Source organism: Natator depressus, chromosome 11 (assembly GCF_965152275.1).
Source record: "Natator depressus isolate rNatDep1 chromosome 11, rNatDep2.hap1, whole genome shotgun sequence".
Taxonomy (NCBI): Eukaryota; Metazoa; Chordata; order Testudines; family Cheloniidae; genus Natator; species Natator depressus.
The window spans coordinates 41,792,917-41,814,836 of record NC_134244.1 but is presented as its reverse complement, the minus strand read 5'-3'; the positions used below and the strand labels follow the sequence as shown (position 1 = coordinate 41,814,836).

Genomic DNA, 21,920 nt, shown 5'->3' with positions numbered 1-21,920 from the left:
GGATGGTTCCAACTAGTTTGAACAATAAAGAAGGGTTATGCATGTTGAGTCAGTAGTAACTTAACATACCAATGTTACCTTGGAGCTGTACCTGGTTATACACAAGCTTCAGCTGAAGGAGTATTGGTCAGCAGCTAGGAAGAAGTATGGTAAAGATTTAAAAAATTAAAATAAAAAAAGACTTGGAAAAAGGGAGCCCAGTCAGCAATCTTATCTACTTCAGGCCTAAGAACAGGGTCTAGCCCTAAACTGCTAAAGTTAGTAATTGGCAATGACATAACTTTTTTGTTAAAGGGTAGAAAAGGGTGAGCTCTTAAATGGCTCATCACTAGTACCTGGCTGACCAAATTGGAGCCAGTCAGCATAGGTTTGACCACCCCTGGGTCTCATCCTTTGTAAGTATTTGATCATTACTTATAAACGTTTGTTGTTGTATAGCTGTAGTAACTGCTTATCATTTAGGCTTTTAAACATGTTTAGAGCAATTACATAAATATTTGAATTTAATGAAGGAATTTATGGTTAAATCAGTGTCTGGCAGGACCCTATATTAGTATCCACAACAATTCCAGTAGTGACCTGTCCTCTTCATTATTTACCACTCACCCAATTTTTATGTCATTCAAAAACTTTATCAGTGTTTTTTTTTTATTATTATTATTCCAGGTCATTGATGACAATGCCTAATGTAGGACCAAGAACAGATCCCTGTTGGACCCCACTAGAAACACACCTATTCCATGATGATTACATTTTGAGACCTGTCAGTTAGCCAGAGTTTAAACCATTTAATGTGTGCCATGTTAATTTTATATCATTCTAGTTTTTAAATCAAATTGTTACCAAGTCAAATGCCTTACAGAAGTCTATTACCTCAACACAACTATATTTATCAATTAAACTTGTAATCTCATCTAAAAAAAGATATTAGTTTGACAGCATCTAGTTTCCACATCAAGCCCTGTATCAGCTACTCCGTTATCTTGCCTAAGACCAATGTCTTACTGACAAACCTATAGTTACCCAGGTCATCTCATTTACCCTTTTTAAATATGGGCACATTACTTTACTTTTCTTCCAGTTTTCTGGAACTTCCCAAGTGTTCCAAGACATATTGAAAATCAACATTAATGGCCCAGCAAGCTCTTCTGCCAGCTCTTCTAAAGCTCTTGGATGAAAGGTATCTGGACCTACTGATTTTAAACATGCTTAAGTGTTGTAGCTGTTTTTTAATATTGTCCCAATGTAGTGGAACAGAGAGTGCTATCTCATCATATGATATGACCACATCTATTTTCCCCCCAAATACAGACCATAAATATTTATTGAATACTTCTGCCTCTTCTGTGTTGTTATTGATAATTCTACCATTTTCAACCAGTACTGGTACAAAACCATTGTTAGGATTTTTTTTTTGTCCCTAATATCTTTTAAAAACTTGTATTGTCCTTATCTCTGTTGGCCATAGAGTCCTCCTTGTCTCCCTTTGCTTCCCTTATCAATTTTCTACAATTCCTAGCTTCTGTTTTATATTCATTACTATCAGCTTCCCCTTTCTTCAATTTGTTTATTTTTTATAGATACGTTCAATTCCCCTCTAAACCAGGTTCATTTTGAAACCAATATAGCAGAATTCCTTGATTGTGGATTTTTGAGCATCTAGTAAAGTGTTCTTAAACAATTCCCAATTATTCACATTTCCCTGATTAAATTCTTCCTGAGAGCTGATGTGGCTCACAATTGTTTTCACCTTTGTGAAATATGGTACTCTTAAATTTCTGTGTGTGTGTATACAATGTATTTTTCTGGTCTGGACTTTATTCTGTTTGCACATTATAAATATGATCAAGTCATGATGATGGACTTATTATTGCAAGATCACTTTCACTGAAGGTGCCTTCCACCTTCAAATTCTCAACTAGTTCTGCCCTATTTGTCAATTAAATCTAGAACAGCCTCTCCCCTTCTCCAATTTCTGTAATAAAAAGTTGTCTGACGCGGGCTCCCCTGGGGCCTGATATAGCAAACACATGGGTGTGGGCATCCATTGATAGAGTTGTGTACATGTGTCAGGGGGAGGAGAAACTGACAAAGAAGCAACAGAAAACCAAGGACAGCCAGAACAAGCTCTAAGAACCTGAGAAAAGCCTAGAGAGATTTTGGGCTAAATGCTAACCGGAAAAGCACCTGGAACTGTGAGCAAAAAAACTGTTTGCCTACTGAGTTCAGGAAAGCAGGACTTTGTAAATAAAGAGGAATGCATCAGAGAAATAGCTGACTCCAAATCAACTTTTCCACCTGATTGAAGCAACCAACTAGACCCTGAATTTTGGCTAACATCTCAAGTAAAAAAAGGGATGACAATATTCTCTGTCCCGTCGTACTTTCTTCTACATTATTGACATCAGTGATACGGTGGTCATCTGTACAGTATTTAATTAGTATTGTACTGAGGACCGTGTGGTTATTTTTCTCAATGTGTATTCTATAATTAGTTGAGTTAAAGAACTAGTTTAATATGTTAAAGGCATGCTGCCTTGTCTACATGAGGTTGTTAACATATGCTTAGCTAACATCTTTCAAGTCCTAGTCTAGACAAGGCGTTTCTAGGCTAGGGAGCATGGGTTTGAGTATGGTCCTTAAACAATGTTCCCACTAGTGCAACTAACTCACCCCCCCCCCGCCCCGGCCACCTTTTTGGGTTTGTTTTTTTGTGTGTTTTGTTATTCCCTTCCCACTTTTTTCCATTTGTGAGCATCTATTCTAAGTTTATTGTTCTCTCATTAGCTTCTCCTTTTTGTTGTCCTGCCTCTCCATTTTTTTATCTTCTTTCCATTTCTGTTTCTCCCCTTTTCTGTTTTGTTTTTTCTCCCCCAGGCTGGTCATGCACATAGCACTAGTCTAGAAAAAGGAACAGAATGAAATTGATGTGATCCTAGGCTGTTTCACTCTGCTGTTACTGTTGGAGATGCTCTGTGTGTGGGAGCATCAATGACACAGTCCAATACAATTATCTGCTGTTGGGAGCAGAGGAAAGTTAGACAAGCAGTGTCCTCAAAATCAGAACCAGTCACCTAGCATGGTGCAATGGAGCACTACATTGCTGAAGGTGCTGTTTTGGGACAAATTGTACTTAATGGGAGATTTCACAGCACTTTACACAAGACTAAGGGTCCTAAGACTGGTGTCCTGTCCACTGGTTTATGTTCTACATAAACTCCCCTATAGTTTCAAATTGAGAAATTACTTTTCACTTTCTGTTGTGTGGTGTTCCTGACCCAGAATATCTACCATGTTTCATCCTAGAAGTGGTGCATTTGTCACTATACCACTTAGTCTGTAAAGAGTTTTCAGTCCAGTCAGGAAGAAAGGTGTTTTATAAGTGCAAATGATTATTTCTTGTATGTCCTTATTCTTTATCTTTCTGTAGTTGATATTCAAAGGGTAACAATCATAAAATACTTGTTTTCATAACATTCTGTATTCTAAGTAGAAATTTGATTTCCCCCCCCCATTTCATTTATTCTTTTCTCCTCTCTTGATTATCTTTTTTTCTTTTTTCTTTCAGTGGTGCTTAAGACTGGAACATCCCAGAAGAATTGTGTTCAACCTTTTTTACCAACTTGTGATCTCTTAATGAACTTTAAAATATGGAAGTTGAAGTTATATTACTATCAGTGTTTTTACCTCCATTCTTCCCTTAATGGTGTTCCCCACAATACCCCAAAACCAGAAGTATAAGTATCAGGATAGAAGCGCTTTTCTGGATCTAGGGATGTGCAGCTGACTACCATGCTCAAGAAGGAACACCCCCACCTAGGGTGACCAGATGTCTCGATTTTATAGGGACAGTCCTGATTTTTGGGTCTTTTTCTTATATAGGCTCCTATTACCCCCCAACCCCTGTCTAAATTTTTCACACTTGCTGTCTGGTCACCCTACCGCCACCACTCTGACAATCCCTTACGGTAGCTACTAGTGAGGTGGGAAAGATTACACGGTGCTCCTTTAAAGTTTCCTACAATCCCTTTTCCAAACATTTTTGTTCCTTCAGTGCCCCCTTCTGTTTTGGTTAAGGGCTTTTATATCTCTTTTTATATAAACCTTTTCATTATCCTTGCCCTAAGTATCCTGTTCATGTTGTTTCTCTCCCGCACCCCACCCCTTCTTAAAATATAACATCCTATTTGTTCCCTTCAACTTCCCTTTGGATTTGATAGATTCAGGGGTATAAGAGCCAAGATTGACCCATTTTGGGGAGAGAATATTTGACAAAAAATAAAGTTTCTTTTTAAGTTGTCTGTCACCTGTCCATCCTTTTTCCTCTGCAATTGTTGGTTCTCAGTCTCTTTTTTTTTTTTCTTTCCAGTTTATCTACATGCTGAAAGCTTGTATTAAGTCTTTTTTTCTTGTGTGTGAGATTCTTGTTTATTTAGTTGAAGGCCCCAGGTTTGGTTTGGTTTTTTAATTGACTTCCTGAAGAAACTATGAAAATTCCCCTGCTTGTAAGTTCCACTGTCCCAGTTAAGAGGGGTTATTGGCACAGGTATGTGTGCTCCAAGTGTTCAGAACACGGAAAACACGCTGTTTTGGGCTTTGAGCTTTTGGAGGTCCTACACACAGAGACTGAAAGGGAAGGTATACAAAGAAAGCATTTTACAGTTGTCCCCCCTTCAGACAGACGTCAGTGAGATCAGAGCGGAAGCAACACGTGACTTAGTTCCTTCCTGCTCAGCCACCACCAAGACTGATGGAAAATGGGTAAGTCATGACCTGATTTCTCCTTCCTTCAATAGTAGGTTAAGAAGAGGCAACTTAAAGTCTGATTCTCCTTTGCAGCAGCAAGAGAATCATGACTATTGATTCTAAATACCCAACTTAAGTTATCAAGTAAGGCATAGTTAATTATAAGGCCAGCCTTTGCAGGTTATATATTAACACAGTTTGGAAACTCAGCCTCCAACTAAATTACTAGGCTAAACAAGTTACAACAAATATAGAAAACTATCACCTCCTGACTACTCTCTCTTAATTCTATGATAATTTGTTCTTTCTGTTATTGTGGAGCATTACATGGGTAATGTTTAATTTCTAGTTTTAGTTCTAGTTTACTTAGAAAAGAAACAAAATAGCAAATTAAAAGCTTCCACCTTTATGCCCTGCTGTTAGTGTTTAAAGCTTTAGAGATGAGGCTCCTTGCATCTAAATTTTATGCACCCACTGGCCCTATCCATGGCTGTATATACACACATTCTATAGGCATATAGCCCCTGAGCCTTTGTGACAAGGATCTGGGGGCTTACAGAGCCAAACATTAGTGGGCCTGAGATCCGGTTCATGATGTGAAATGCTTCACCTGCTCATGCAGAACAGTGAAAATATTAAGGGAGTGATACAGCAAGTTTCTCAGAGAAAGGCCCAAGCCCTACTCTTTCAAGCTCCCAAGAAGAGATTCCAAATGCTGTTGAGAACTAATCCCCAAAGATGGGAGTCTTTCTCAGCATAGGGAGAACAGAGGGCCAGAATCTACAACCCTTCTCTCCTCCCAAGGAGTGAGACTGGGAGCAGCTCTGTTCCTACTAACAATGAAAAGCAACTCTGGCTCATTTTGGGGAAGTCATCTCTCTGCTCTGTGAGGTCACAGGGAAGGGGGGGGGGAGGCTGAGGGCAGGTCCTGTGACCACCTTTCTCCTTCCTCGAGACAGGATTTCTGAAGGGGGGGGGGGGGTCTGTCATAGCCCTTGTCAGGAACAAGACTTGGGATCAGATCTATAGTCTCCTCCCCCCCCTAAGGAAATGCGGGGTTAAGGTTTGAGGCCTCCCTTTCCCTCTCCAAGAGGAGTAGGGCTGCATGATAAACCCCCAGCCTGAGGAAACTTGGGGACACATCCAAAGCCCCCCATTAGTAAGGAGATGAAGGGATAGCTCTGCAGCCCCTTCATAAGGAGAGAGGGGAATAAGTCTATAACCCCTCCCTCCAACAGGCATACTAGGGGGATAGACCCACACCCCAAGGAGCTGGAGGGGTGAGTGTGTGCCACATACCCCCATCTGAGAGAGGAGCTGGAGGCAGCTCTGTGCGCCCCCGGGTAAGGAACGGTGCTCTCCACCCCCACAAGCTACTCCCTGAGAGAGGGCGGGGTCAAGCGGCTGCATCTAGCACGGACTTGGGTCCCAGGGGCACTAGCCCACCGAGCGCCGCCATCTTGAGGGCCGGACTCCCCACCCCTGCCCTTCCCCGCCGCGGCAGCGAGCGAGAGCGACTGACTGGCTCCCTCCACGCTCCCGGCTCAGCAGCGGCGATGTGCGCCCCGCTCCTGCTCCTGCTCCTGCGGCTGGGGCTGGGGCTGGGGCTGGGGCTAGCGCCTGGCTGCACCCGACGCAGGGCGGGCACTTAGACTCGGGCGCCTCCTCTGTGGGGCCGGGCCCTGCCGCGCGTGGGAGCTGCCGAGGGACCCAGGGCAGCAGTGCTGCGCCTCGCCTCCCGCTCCATGGGGCTGAGCTGGAGACCGGCCCCAGCCTGCGGCGGCCAAGTCCTGCGCCAGGCAGAGGCGGCGAAGGGCACCTCGGAGAGCAGAGAAGGCCTGGGGGAGCGGCCGGTGGCCGGGCACTGAGGGGGCCCCAGCACTCAGGGGCTCCGGAGCCGGCATGTGCGCTCCCGCGTTGGGGCTGTGACCGTCGCGGAGAGATCTCCTGAAATCTGTATGTTATTGGGGGCGGTACGGCGTGTGTGCCGGGGGGATGTCAGCCGGTCCCTGCTCCAGGCTGTGCCTTACGTAAGGCTGCGCTGGACACGGTGTGGGTGTTTCTTCTCTCACTGCTGGTTTGCAGCGAGATCTTCTGTGCAGATGCCCGGGCTGTCTCCTCCTCGGAGGCGCTCAGCCTGCCCACGGGAAGGGGAATTTTTACTTATTTTTAGCTGCCTACCGTTTGCGACACCCTAACGACTGTGACTGCTGTAGGCGCTTTGCAGGGGTGTGTGTGTGAGAGAGAGAGGTGTGTGTGTATGTAAATTTACCCTTTAATACTCACTTCAAGCTATCCAACAACACATCTTATTTACTGGTAAACATGATCTCATTCCAAAACTATAGTGTTGGTTACACCGTGTTTTCAGTGTGATTGTAAACACCTCTGGTACAGTTTGCCACTGACTGAAAAAATCTGTGTTTCATCAGTCTTAGCATTGACTTGTTTGGTTTTTTTTTTTTTTTTTTTTTTTTTTGCACCAGTTATTTTCGTACTTGTCAAACTAGACAAAGTGAAGCATCTGCTGTGTATATCTGTTATAATATATTCAAGTAGATTTAGTTTAAACACTCCACCAAACTAAACAATTAGGAAACCCACCTAGCCTTCCTTTCATCTTCCAGCTTTTCCCTCAAGTCTTCTGTTACGCAGCACATTGCAATTAGTTTTGTACTTGTCAGACACAGACATTTCCCAATCATGAATGTGGTTACTCATACACAGAAGGAGCATAGTAGGCACTCATAGAAAATAAATATGAAGTACTAATCATAGGGCTTTACTTTTCACTGTATGTTTAAAAGAATGTAATAAGAGTGAGTGATTAGGTCTCAGCTGATTTTACAAATGGGAAAACTGAGGCACTGAGGGGTTTTTTGTTTGTTTTAAAGGGATGTTGAATCTAAAAATCACAGTTCAGTGTGTAAAATATTTTACTGACTGTGTGGCATCAAAGATCACATCTACAAATAAAACATAAAATTACTATAACTAAAAGAGAGTAGGGGAAATATTTTTCTTTTTCGGTTTGTTTACTTTGTGCAATTGGCAACACTTCTCATTGTTAGGGCTTTTCTACACACCGAATTTACACCCATTTAACTTACTTAGTTGGAAGCCACACCTTTTAGTTATATCAGTGCCACTTTGTATGTAGACCAGGGTCTTCATTTCACTGCTTCTTTTGTGTAGTTGTTTCTGTGGAATCTAGGCACTTTCACACAGCAAAAGTGTGGGGAAAAAATAGGAAATATTTTAAAACCCTAAACAGTGTGGAGGGGAACAAAGAAGAAGGTTTGGTACCTGAAACTACTTTTGGAATTGACTAGAGTTCAGACTAATGGTGTCCCTTTTCGGTGATTTGCCCAAGGTTACACCGTTACTCTTCGTTTACTCTCTCGAGGCTAGAAGACCGAATGGCAATGTACAGGAGTGGAATCTGTACCAATCACTTCTCACCACTACAGTATCTTTTAATTTAAAGCACTAAGGTGATGCAATTAACTTCCTCTTTTTGGTGGTTTTATTACTCTAGACAATTTTAAAAGCAGACAAACCCATTCAGTATGTTCTTCCTCTAATGTGAGCACCTGAGATGCAGAGCTCTTTCATGGGAGATGTTGCCCCTTATGTCAAGGTTTCCACTTAAATGAGTTTGTCCAACAGAACTATAATGTGTTTATCACCAGCAGGATATCGTTATATTGCATCATGTTGTAAATGAGGTGATCTGCTTTGTGAAAGTGATCTCAGGATCCATTAACAATTTACAGAATCTCTTCAACAAAATCAGCATGTTTCTGGTAGAAAGTCCCCTCAGAATTTTGGGGAGGGTCAGTAAGAAGAATTTTTGTGGAACTCCAAACTTAATTTATCTTCCATTAAAAGTGGAGGGGAGAGTGAAGAGGGTCTTCATGCAGGAGAGGTGGAACCCAGCTGCTTGTGCTGGGGTTTACGCATAGTTGCCAGTATTCAGAAGAGTGTTCAAGAAATAGTACTCTGATCAAAGCAGGGATCTGGGAGTTGCTCGAACTCCTAGCAACTGGAGAGTTTGGTTTGTGTTTTAGTGCTTTACAAATATTAATCAGTACACCCACCACTCATATGACGTAAGTAGCTAAGTAAGTATTATTGTCTGAGTTTTACAGATAGGGTACTAAGTTAGTGTTGGAGTTGGGGTTATAGAATGCAGTAGGTCCTTATACTCTGGTGCTTTTTAGTCTACTACTAGACCAGACTTCCTCTTGTTGTTGAGCTATCCCTCCTTGAGACCAGTAGCTACAATGTTTGCCTGGCAGAGGAGCTAGGTCAGCAGCTGTCCTTAGCACAAATGGCAGCCTAGGCAGCACTGTCTCTAAAAGTCATGAATTAGTCGGCAGTCCCCCCAGAATAAATGCATCTGTGACTAACTTCTCCCTCTCCCTTCTCTGGAATAAGGGGAAAAAAGTGGGAGGCCAGGTCTACACTACAAACTTTTTAGATGGTGTAGTTAACGCCAGTTGGGCTTGATTTGTGACTGACAGCTGTGCTAGGAGAAGCTCAAAGGGTAGCTGCACTTACCTACTGGTAAAACTGTGCTTTTGCACAGATAGCTTATGTCATTTGAGTGGCTATAGTGGAGGAGGGAGGTCCTAGACTAAGCTACATGAGCAAAAACACAGTTTTGCTGGTATAAGCTGGGTCCACAGTAGGAGTGCTTTGCCAGCACAATACACCCTTGTAGCTATATAGCTATGCCAGCAAGGCTTTATAAGTGTAGGCCTGGCCTCAGTTCCTGATCTGTAAGATGGGGATAGTAATATTTCTCTACCTCACAAGGATGTTGTGAGGATAAATATATTCAAGATTGTGAGGCGGTCAGATCTATGTCACTCGAGGGCCATATAAGTATATTAGGCCAGGTCTACACTAGAAAAGGTTTGCTGGTGTAACTATAATGGCACCCCCCCGCCACCACCTCCCAGCTGTAGATGCAGCTTATACTGGCAACAGTATCGTTTATACCAATTCCCTGAGGAAAATAAGCTACACCAGCGAGAGCACTTTTATGCTGGTATAACTACATCTACATTAGGGCTTTTGCTGGCATCGAAGTGTTTTTTTGGGTTTTTTTTTTTTTGGCGGGGGCAGGAATCGCACCCCTAACCAATTGGTTTACTGTTGAAAGCATTCTAGTGTAGATGGGGTCTTATATAGGAAGGCACGGGACACAGGCTGCTGCTGTGGATCGGAGCAAAGCCTTTGGGCGAAGGAGCCAGACACTGAGGTTATCGCTAGGAAGGCCCCAGGGTAGGCCAGGGAAAAGGCCAAGTTTTTAGTGCTCCTGAGAGCCTGGCCTCTGTAACTCTGCCTCATGTTCATTTAGGGTTTACTACCTGCAGAAGCCAAAATATACACCCTTCTCAGGTGTGGTTATGCAATTGTATCCTGCTTGGGGCTGTTTGAGTGCAGAAGGAAGGGCTGAGAGTTTATTATTGCGCTGATTCTGTGCTGCAATCTATACTATGCAAAAGGGACCTAAAAAACTAGCTTGGAAAAGTGCTCTCCACTAATAAATTAGTGGGAAATAGTCAAATACAGATGTTCATTGGAAAGGAAAACCTGGGAAGCAGCGATGCTGAAAGAGCCTTAGGGGTGAGAATGAGCAGTAAATTAGACCAGAGTTTGCAATGTGATATCGGAGTGAAAAAGCCAATGTAACTTTGGGCTACAACTAGCTGTGCTATGTATTAGGGAGGTAATAATTTCTATGTGGGTCTGGTGCAACCATACCTGAGATATTGTGTTCAGTTCTGGGTACCTTCTCATCAGAAGAATATTGAAAGCTCTGAGTGAGCAAGAAAAATAACCTGTGGGCTGGAAGAAAGTTTAAGAACTAAATGTGTATGGCTGAGCTAAACATCAGTTAAACTGAGGAGGGGACATACTCTCTATCCAAATAGTTGAAAGGTGAAAACACTAGGGAGGACGAGAAATTCAAGAAGTTGATACATGGAGGCCTGTGTCAGCAGTCTCTTGGTGTGGTCTTTCGAGGGGCCCCAGTTTCTCCTGGCTGACTCTCCTTAGCTTGTCTTCAATCAAGTGAGTTCCTGGACCTTTACCTCTAATTAAGGCTATCAGACTTACAGTCTGCTTCACTCTCTTGATTACTTTCCTGAAAGCAGCCTGGTGTCTGCCTTTTGCTGTCCCATGCCTTTTTGCCTCCTCTTCCATCTGTCTTCGCTACCTGGAGGCCTTGTTTCCTCTATTAGTTGCAGCTGTGGGCATCTGTCTCCATGATTGGCAGCTCTGGCAGCTGTGTGGGAGTGTGATCAAGCTGAAGAGGTGGTTCTCCCCCCCTCTGTCTATGCTCAGTGTGGGGTTTGTAGACCTGATTACAAGGGCATAACTTGGAGTAATGGGGTAAAATTTAGTTAGATCATCAGGAAAAATAACTGATAGTGAAGTGTGTTGCATTCTCTCAAGAGACCTGCTGAATCCATGTTGTTTGGGAGATTTACAGTGTAGAGTGGACACAACATTGGAAAATGTACTGTATGGGATAAGGATGGACTGGTTGACCTAAAATAGGCTATTTTCATTCCAGTTGATCAAATGTGGTAAATGTACACAATGCTGCAAGGTGGGTAAGGTTGTCAAATATTTAGTCTGTATCCCAAAGAACTTGCATTCTAAATGCATGTACGATATAAAATACAACAACTGTGGGCAGGGAAGGAGCTCTCTCTAAGAACACTCGTAGACATTGGTGCTCTGGATTAATGGTGTAATGTTTTATAATTCAATTGGGTTAGGAAAACTTTCTTTAAAAAGTCAGCCTATTAAATGATTCAAACAAAGCTTTGAAGTTTTTAATGTGCAGTTAAATTGGAGAAGAGTTCCTATCACTGTTGATACTAGTGCATATGTCACACTTGCCACAAAGTAATCAAGATGTGAAGGTTGTCTTCATGTTCTTTATGTATATAAATCTCCCCACTGTATTTTCCACTGAATGCATCCGATGAAGTGAGCTGTAGCTCACGAAAGCTTATGCTCAAATAAACTTGTTAGTCGCTAAGGTGCCACAAGTCCTCCTTTTCTTCTTTGCGAATACAGACTAACATGGCTGCTTCTCTGAAACCTGTCTTTATAACCAGGGGAGAAACAAACTGTGTATTGTTTTTTTTGTTTTTTTGGTTTTTTAAAGTATGTAACACATTTGTGACTTTCTGTTGTCCATGTTTCCATAGCAACTGCAGAAATTAGAAAGGTCATCTCCATCTCAGTCTGAAATGGGGCACAGGAAAAAAGCAGAATCTCTGTGGCCATGTCTACATTAGCATTTTTCTTAAAATCTCCAACTCTTAATCCAGCATCAATGCAGCATCGCTATTGCTTGTAACAGTGGGAATGTTAGTGTAGACCACCAATTGGTATCTTTACCACTGTGTTGTGTACCTAAATTAAAGAATGACTGTGTTGTGTCAATGCACTTTCTGCTGCGGTTTTTCTGTCGCGGCGGGACGGGGGGGATGTTACCCTCTTTTACCTGCTCCTTTAGACGAAATTCAGAGTCCTACGGGTGATTTCAGTTGGAAGGAGAAATTGATGATGAAGGCAGGCATGTCTTTCATACAAACCTGTTTGCTTACCAAGAATGTACAAAGTCCTGTTTCCTTGAACATAGGAGGAATCAAACAACAAGAGAGTGTTTCTTTGCTCGGAGTTCCACGCCCCTTTCGGCCACCACTCAGCCCAGAATGTTCCCTCTCTGGGTTGTTGTTTTTCCCCCAGGGCTATGGTCCCAGGGTTTGCTTAGGCTATGCTCTTGGCTACTTTGGTCTCTGTTCTGGTGCTTCCATTCTGTGTCTCTCTCACACACAGCTGCCCTTCCCCAGTTCCTGGCCAGCCTCTGTGATTATCACTCTTCAGGGAAGCCCCTTGGCCAGTGTGGCCCAGGCTTACCATGCTGGTCTATTCCTTGAATGGTGGTTTCCGTTGTTTTTTAGTACTAAACAAAGTTCCATTTTTTTAATGGCTCCCTCATAGGTACTTACCAGATCTGTGATCCCTGCAGCCACCATCACCTCTCAGCATAAAAATAAGACTTTGTCTTAGGTTCTTAACCAGATGAATGATGCAGAAAGTCTGGTTGGTTAGAAAGGATAATTGGCTTAGAATGGTGATCTGATCTTTTTTTTTGCTTGGTGTGGTAGCAGTGGACATGATTTCTTCTGTGGCCACTGGAATTTATTCTTAATTAGAATAGGAATTCTCCTCTATTGTAACATCCTCTCTTCTATTGTAGCATCTTATTGAGTATCCTTAGGCAATGGTGATGAAATACAGAGAGCTCTCTTTATTTAGTTTTAAATTAGCAAGTTGGTAAGATGCCCCGTCCACTCCAAAATATCCCAGAGGTCAGGCAGAGAATAGAGCCAGTGGGAAAAGGGAGGAGGTTAGTTTCTTATTTTCTAGTCTGCTTGGCGCTACTCTTCATTTTAATGCCATAAATGTACGAGAGAAAGCAGCTCACTCCAAAATATGTATTAATATATTAAACTGAAGTGTGCTTTCCCTGCTCTTGGACAGGAGGCCCAGCACTTGATAGCATTAAAAACCACGTTACCATTAGCCAATTTTTAAAGGTTGTGGAAAACATTTTAACTATCTGAATAACTGAAAGAATATTTCCCATCTTTTATATTCAGAACTTGCATTCTTCTTATCAAATGATGTCATTTGTTCTTTCAAATGAACAGAACATCAAGGTGTGTGATGGGTACATACACCCACATGTTTTTCTGGTCATGCAGTCAGCAATCAGAGGTTCACAGAGGGGGCATTTGATGTCTTATGAAAGAAGCACATCAACTTAAAAATCACAATTTTGCTTGATAATGTTACTCCCCACCATTCAGAAGCAACGGTGTAACCAAATAAGATTAGACTGAATCAGATTGTTCACTCTGCATTTGACAGCATTCTGTGTTGTCAGTTAAACTGTTTCCTCAGCAGAGTCAGTCATTTGCCCATTTGGATTGGTGTCTTATGCAGCATCATCAGAGATGGGGGGAGGGGAATCTTTTAAAATTATATAAATATGATTGTATAACAATAAAAATTGACCGAGGAACTTTGGAGCAGGCCCATCTTGATTATCATGCACATTGTAGGGGGAGTGGTCACTTCGGATGAGCTGTTACCAGCAGGAGAGTGAGTTTGTGTGTGTATGGGGGTGGGGGAGTGAGAGAACCTGGATTTGTGCTGGAAATGGCCCACTTTGATTTTCATGCAGGTTGTAAGGAGAGTGGTCACTTTGGATAGGCTATTACCAGCAGGAGAGTGAGTTTGTGTGTGTGGTTTTTGGAGGGGGGTGAGGGGGTGAGAGAACCTGGATTTCTGCAGGAAATGGCCCACCTTGATTATCATACACATTGTGAAGACAGTGGTCACTTTGGATGGGCTATTACCAGCAAGAGAGTGAGTTTGTCTGTGGGGGGGCGGAGGGTGAGAAAACCTGGATTTGTGCTGGAAATGGCCCAACTTGATGATCACTTTAGATAAGCTATTACCAGCAGGAGAGTGGGGTGGGAGGAGGTATTGTTTCATGGTGTCTGTGTATATAATGTCTTCTGCAATTTCCACAGTATGCATCCGATGAAGTGAGCTGTAGCTCACGAAAGCTCATGCTCAAATAAATTGGTTAGTCTCTAAGGTGCCACAAGTCCTCCTTTTCTTTTTGCTTGTAACTCCTCGTTTGAAATCGTTTAGATTTCAGATTTGACAGGAGGGTATCATGCATGGGGAAAGCTCACTTTTTTTTTTTTTTTTTTAAGCAGACTCCCTCCCCCATCTACATTACAACTGTAATTTAGTAAGGAGACCATGTGACAGGATCTATCAGTCCTTCTCTGTTCGTTGCTGGAGGCATTGGAGCCCTGACATCCCCTGTTCAATGACCAGACCAGGCTACAAAAAAGACTTAGTCCTCCAGTGGCCTAGAATGGCTAGGAGGAGACTTTGACCAATCAGGACCCAGCACGCCAGTTAAAAAGTCTTGTCTCCTTTTTCTCAGGGCAGCGCTTCTGGATGAGAGTGGGACAGATCAGGAGCTCTGCTTGCCCAGAACCTCAGGGTCTTGCTTTCAAGCATTGCAACTAAGTGCTTGTCTTTGAGGTTCATTTATTTAAAGGTGCAGACAGCCAAATTCTGAGTTTATTTTTTATTTAACTGTTTAGATACTGAAGTCAAGCTTGTGGCACAGACTACCCTCCTGCAAGCAGGTAGCCAAAACTTGTGGACTAAGCCGGGGGCTCCTGGAGTACCACCCAAATAGTCCCACCTGTGACATACCCAAATACGGCACCTTTTTCCCCAAGCCTCGTTACAGCACCATTACAAGTTGTAACATATATAGGACCTAACTGCACGGATTGTAACAGTGAGCTTCTTTTTTACTCTACAGCTTCTAATGGTGTTGTAACGGGATCTCCTGACTTGATTAGAGTTTTAGTATGTATGGATCTTCCATCTTTCTGGCCCTGCTCACATTCACTTTTCATGACGTTAGGAAACAGTTTCTTAAAGAAAGCTCTTAAATATGATTTCAGCTAAAATGATGCTGCCAGTTGGTGTACATGAAACATAACTTACTTAAAAGTTTGTTTTTAAAAACAATGTTGTGTACCCTGGCTATGGATATGGCCCTGTTAAGTGAAACCAGTTTTCAGACCTGGCCCAACAAGACAAATGCCTTAGCTTTACTTTGTGATTGATTTATTTTTCATTAAATCAGAAGAGCTGAAAGTGCCTTTATTTATTTTAAATAAATGTTTAGATTCCAGAGTCTACAGCAGAAAATCCTCAAGTCATGTCACTTTCCATGCCAGCAGATTTCATTGTTTCAGCTCTTGAGTTACATTTAGCTTTAATTTTCACTTGACATATATACTGGAATTAAAGTTGAAACCCAAGTGGATTTTAGTATTTGTACTAATTGTAAAGCTGTGCTGTTGGTGAATTGTGTGCACTTGCCACTATCAGCAGAGAGAGAAATAGCTAAGGAGGGAAGAATGTGTATTTGGGATCCACCCAAATGATTTTACAGTTTTCTATTTTATCAGTTTTGTTTCTTTCTCTCTCCCCCTCTCAGTAGCTGCCATTATCTGGCTGGGTGATGGACAGAAGTGCTTGTGGGAGGGATTTGGAACTGCATTTTAAAATAATCAGAGAGGGACACTCCCACTCAGAAGTTGAATAACACTGTTTCGTTCTTTTATTTTTACAGATCAGAACATCACATGCTCTGCTTTTAAAACGAGCAGTGAGAGAAGATGGATACTTTCTCAGACTTTACCGCAAAGAACCTCTCCTCTTCAGCCAATATGTCGCATTCCCTGCCCAGCAAGTTGGACTACCAATTCAATGTTACCAGCCGTTCTCCTTCCATGTCAATAAGCAGGCTTTTCCCAGCACTGCTACAATGCTTTGGCATCATCCTCTGTGGATATATAGCTGGAAGAGCCAACATCATCACATCAACTCAGGCCAAAGGACTGGGAAATTTTGTGTCCTGTTTTGCGCTTCCAGCTTTGCTATTCAAAAACATGGTGGTACTTAATTTTTCCAATGTGAACTGGTCCTTCCTTTGCAGCATCCTGGTTGCCAAAGCTTCTGTATTTTTCTTAGTCTGCATTTTAACATTATTGGTAGCCAGTCCTGAAAGTCGATTTGGCAAAGCAGGACTGTTCCCTATTTTTGCTACACAAAGCAATGACTTTGCACTGGGATATCCTATAGGTAAGAAACCACTTATGCTCTCTTGTTTTTGTTAACTTCTGTGTTTAACATTATTTTTCCTTGTCCTAGGCATTTACTGTATGCTGTGATTATACAGTCTCGTGTTCTTGTGCTTCTAAATTAGAGTTGTTTTACATTCTGCTGAATTGAAATCTTAGGCTGTATAAAACAGTTGTCAACAAACAAACATACGTTTACTTGTACAGAGACATGTTTATGACTTCAGATGTGTTGACTGGATGGCTCTGGGAATCAGGGTGGATTTGATTTAAATCAAATTGATTGAAATTGTAATATAAATCATTAGTCAGGAAGACTCAGTTTAATCATGGATTTGTACATAAAAGTGCATTCTTGTTGGTTGTTACAACCTTAATACATATTCTTCACAATTCAGAAATAGATGTAGGTTTCATTTTTAGAAGGTTCACACTATACATTTTTTAAGTGATTTGTTTTGAAAACTTTTCAGATTAGTTTTACAGCTATATCAGAAAATGAATGATTGTTTGATTATTTCATTTACCAAAGGTAATTAAAGCAGATATTTATGAGGTCATTGGGAGGCGAACTATCTCCAATTCAACAGGTTAATCATTAATATTTAGAGGATTTTCTTGCCATGCTGTATTAGGAGGAGCGCATCACCAGACAGACATTTTAAATTTTTTTATTTAACTAAAACACCAACATTATGTATTGTGGATTTTTTTCTTCAACAGCAAACATATGATATTTTAACAAAACAAGCATATGAATTTTTGAATTTAGTTAAACATTCAACTTTTTAAAATCGGGTTTGTTTTTGTTAAAATTGTTTTTAACTAAAATAGTTAAATAAAATACTTTTTATAAAAAAACCAAAAATTAAATCGACTGTGTCAGCCAGGTCAACATGAGAAACTTAAAATATAGGCTTCTGCAGCTAACTCAGTCGTCTTCACCTTCATTTTCCTGTTTGTTCGTAATCTGAAAAGAAAAACAAGCTTTCCTGCTTTTTCAGGTCCCAAACAATTTCTCAATTTGGAATGAATTAGTCCAAAGGAAGAAACTATTCTTTCTGCACCGGCAGAAGAAGCTACTGCTGTTAAAAGTGAGATTATCACTTCAACAGTCTCCGAATCCCAGTGCTTAAGTGACTTCCACTAGGTTGCTGGTGTGACTTTCTTTAAAACATCATCAGCAAACATATATTTCTTGAATGATTTCACCCTTAGCTCTGAAGTTTATTATAGTTGGCATTATGGAGGGATGATTGCTGGATGTCCATGTCATAGCCAACTCCTCTTCTTCAATAGTTAAGGTTTGACCCTGGTACCGAGTATTGAGAATATTTGCAAAAAAATGAGCTGGAGATAGTGCTTGTCCCATTTGTTTTTTTTAATTCTTGTAATTTAACTCTGTCATTGCATAGTTCTTTTTTTAAGACCTCACTCAGTTCCTTCCAAATTTCAACAGCATCAGTAATAAAACAGCTATTTTCCCTGCATTTTATTCAAGGCTACAGAAATAGGCTTCAGGGGACTCGGTGTGTGTTCAACGTTTCTCTGAAGCCCAATGGTGAGAACTTTGGCTGTGACAGGGTCATCTATTTTTTCACAGTTTTGTTCACAAACTGTCATCAGATTAGGCCAGTTCTTGATATTGTGCTGAAAATAGTCCACTACTGAGTTCCATCGCATATCTTGTGGGAGAGTTAGCTTGGTTCCTCCCACTTTTTTCAGAGCAGCTGCTGCAAAATGGTTGTTACGGAAGTATCTTGCAATTTCAACAACATTAGCCTTTATTTCTGGAACACTGAAGTCTTTGGCTAGGAGGTGCATCAAATAAGCACTGCAACCTTATGGTATTAGCTTTGGACTCGCTTCTAAATTTCTTCTCATCTTGGGTACATTTGCAGCAGTGTCTGTGACCAAGCTGCGTACTAGACATTTTAATTTTTTTTCACAGTTTGTTATAGCTTTTACTGCTACGTCTTGTAAGTATTCTGTTGTGTGTGCATTTCCTGATGTATCAATTGTTTCTGAAGACATTCTCTTCTTCTGTTGTGTCACAAGCACATACAATAGGATCATTGTGAACATTGCTCCGCCCATCAAGACTCAGGTTAACAATTTTACCCTCTAGACCTTTTGCACAGTGCTCAATTTCTCTTTCATACAGTTTATCCAACAATTTGCCTATGACATCTGCTCTGTTGGGTGGACTGTATCCTGGTCTTAATGACTGAACCATGTTAATGAAGTGTGGGTTCTCAATCATATGGAAAGGAGTTTGTTGCATAAACAAACGGGGCAATTTTTCCATCAATTACCTCTTTTTGTAATCTGCTGGTTCTTATCACAAACTTATATATGATTGTTTCTGGATGATGGAGATTTTTTTTTCTTTTTGCTACAGGTGATATACTGTGGCTATGTGACATACATGATGTTACTGACACACTGTCATTGGCAGAGAACTCTGACACTATAGAAAATGATGGTGATCTTGAAGGTGGATAGTCTTCAGAATCCTGTATGTTGAGGATGGATTCTCCTAAACAAAATAAGTCAATGCAGTTATTTAATTATTATTACCATACTGCTCATTTAGTTTTTCTCATTGCATTCACTGACACTCAGTACTACTTTAAAAGGTGAAATTGTAAAAGGAAGATCTGCCTATTTCTGCTCTTTATTTTTTTATCACAACTGCATCGAAAATGATAGTACCACAGAGTAACAACTATATTTTTTGCTCAAACATGAGAATTCAAGAATAGTCCAGAAGGAAGACAGACAGACAGTCCTTAAGAAAGAAGTATGAAATAAAAAAGTTTACCAACCTGAAGATCCTGCATGTTCAAATATGTTCCTTTCATCATCTTCAATGCAGCTTCCTCCTGAAAAGGAACACTTTTCACGATGTTGTTTCATTTGGGCAACCGGGCCTTGCATTTATTTGTTGCAATGTTTGCATTTCGCATGCATGCCTGTCTTATCCACAGGTAGAGGAACTTCATTAAAATATTCCCAAACTGGGTCTCTCTTACAGCCTGCTGCCATTATAGGTTTTCCCTTCTAGTCAGAGAATGGTCTGGTAGATCTCAAATCAACGAAGGCTGCACTCAGAAAGACCTCAAGACTTCTGGAATATGCTGCTCAAACAGTTTCACTTTTGTTCTACTGCCTGTCCCTCCCTTCTCACATTTATCTCCAGACTTCTTCTTCTAGTCCAGATCTATTCCGCCCCCAACAATCTTCTATTCATTGAACTTTTTGAAACTTTGCGCTTTTAGAGAGAGGTAAGGGATTGACTCTGTGTACACAAATTTGCGGAGGGACAATAGGGTTGAAGTCTGTTATTTCTCACCGCTATATATTTATTTATTTATTTAAAAACATTTTTGCTGTTAACAAGCATGTTATCTCGGGTGACACAAATCCACAGTTTGAGACTCGCAAAACTAAGCATCTCTGATGGCATCTTTTAGACTGAGCACTGAGTCCCATTGGGTAGATAGAAAGATTAACCTAAATCTATACAGAAGACCCTGGAACCCCATAAGATTGAGTCCATAATCCATGAATTATTGGAACTCATTTACAAAACTTTTCTTAAACATTATGTGAATACATTGTCTCATACTATAGAATTTGAATTTATAATCCCTATTCCATGATGAGATCTCTTTGAGCTATAATGTATCTTAATTAAAACTATCCTTAGATGGTTTTTTTCCTCAAAAAGCATTTTATCAAAAAAAATCTGATTTAAATTTAAAAAATCTGATTTTTTTTTTTAAAGTATTGATTTTTATCCACCCTGCTGGGAACAGAGAATAGGATACAGCGTCTTTCAGCTGCAATTTGTCACTGTGCATCTACACCAGGTATATGGGGACAAGAAGTTGCTACCATCTGTTAGCTATTCAGTGGTCTACATATAATGAGCTTAGTTTGGTTTTCAGGGGACTGATGTCCACATCCATGGTGGCAGTGTCTGCAGAGAAACCAAGAAATAAATAGACTGGACTACCATGTCACGCACATGAGTGAGTCCGCTAAGTCTGTGTTGAGGCATGTTAGAGGAATTTTTTGTTGCTGCTGCTGCTTGTGCTGCACTCCTTCTGTACATAAAGAGAGTACTTAATTCTCCAGAGGTATCAATCTGACGACAGTTGTGAGCAATAAACGCCCCTAAAATATTTTTTTTTTAAATAATCAAAATTTTTAGCTTTGTGTGAAAACTTGCAAAACTGTCCTAAAACTAGAAATATTTACTGTGTGTGGAAGATTTGTAAAGCAGTATACATTGCAGTACAGAACTCCTACAAAGATCTGACATCCCTCCCACCTCCCCTGCCCCGAAAACCAACAGACTTCACACACAATTCGAGATGAAGTGCGCTGTAGCTCACGAAAGCTTATGCTCAAATAAATTTGTTAGTCTCTAAGGTGCCACAAGTACTCCTTTCCTTTTTGCGGATACAGACTAACACAGCTGCTACTCTGAATTCTAGAAGACTTTACTAAAATAAGATGTTGCTGTTCTGTAGTTGTGTTGCTTGTTGCACTGTTGTCACAGAGTTATGCGTGACTGCAAAACTCATCATTTATAATGTTAGTTTTCTTTTTGTTTCAGAACTGTTTAGTGCTTCCAGAAATTGCAATTCAGAATAAAATTCTTATGTGAGTGGCTAATTAGGGGTTCACTGCTCGCCTGGCAAACATGCTGATTTCCAATCCGGGCTACTCAAGTCTCCCCAAACTTTAAAATTCTGAGGTTGTAGCTTAATTGTACATTTTTATAACATTTCAGGAGCTGCAATGGATGAGTTGCCTTGTACCTTCTTGGCTTTAGCTCTTGACCTAACATAAGGAAACCATCTAATGTGCATGTTTCCATCTATTAGGGAGTTTGTTCAAGAAGATTTAAATGTGCTCAAAACAGAATTTAACTATCTATTTGTTTGCATGCTGGCATCTTAATTTCTGTAGCAGGTGATGGAGGAAAGTTGCATCTTTTGGACTCAGTTCTAATATGTGATCATCAAGCATGAATTGTCATATGTTCTGTGGGGGAAATATCGCTTTGTATGTACACAGGATTTTGCATAGCCCATGGTAGTGTGTGACCATATATTTCAAATCTGAGCTTCTTGGGACTTTTTCTATGCCTTCAGCATAGAGTGTAACAAGAAATCTCTTTTCTGGTAGGGATCTAAAAAAAAAAAAAATCCTATTTCCTTAAAGAATAAAACTTTTATTCTGTCAACTTTTTGGTTATTGCATCCCTATTTTTAATTTCAAACAATATAAAAACATAGCCCACTCCTTCTCCTCAATTTTTGGTAGACAGGCTTTTTATAATTGTTTTTGTTGTTGGTTTGCTAATGTGCATTT

The 21,920-nt window shown here is 40.8% G+C and overlaps 1 protein-coding gene across 3 annotated transcripts in view; it reads left to right on the top strand.

Annotated features, from left to right (window-relative positions):
* Nucleotides 1-6,144: 6,144 nt before the first annotated feature.
* GPR155 (G protein-coupled receptor 155) overlaps nt 6,145-21,920 on the top strand; it is a 46,162-nt gene continuing 30,386 nt past the window's right edge. Inside the window, exons 1-2 of one of the 3 annotated variants that reach the window (XM_074967616.1) lie at nt 6,145-6,702; nt 16,022-16,533. In XM_074967616.1, coding sequence (XP_074823717.1) covers nt 16,068-16,533 — 466 coding nt within the window. In that variant the 5' untranslated portion in view covers nt 6,145-6,702; nt 16,022-16,067. Of the gene's footprint in view, nt 6,703-16,021; nt 16,534-21,920 lie in introns of those variants that run through there. The other 2 variants (XM_074967615.1, XM_074967617.1) reach the window with 2 other exon arrangements.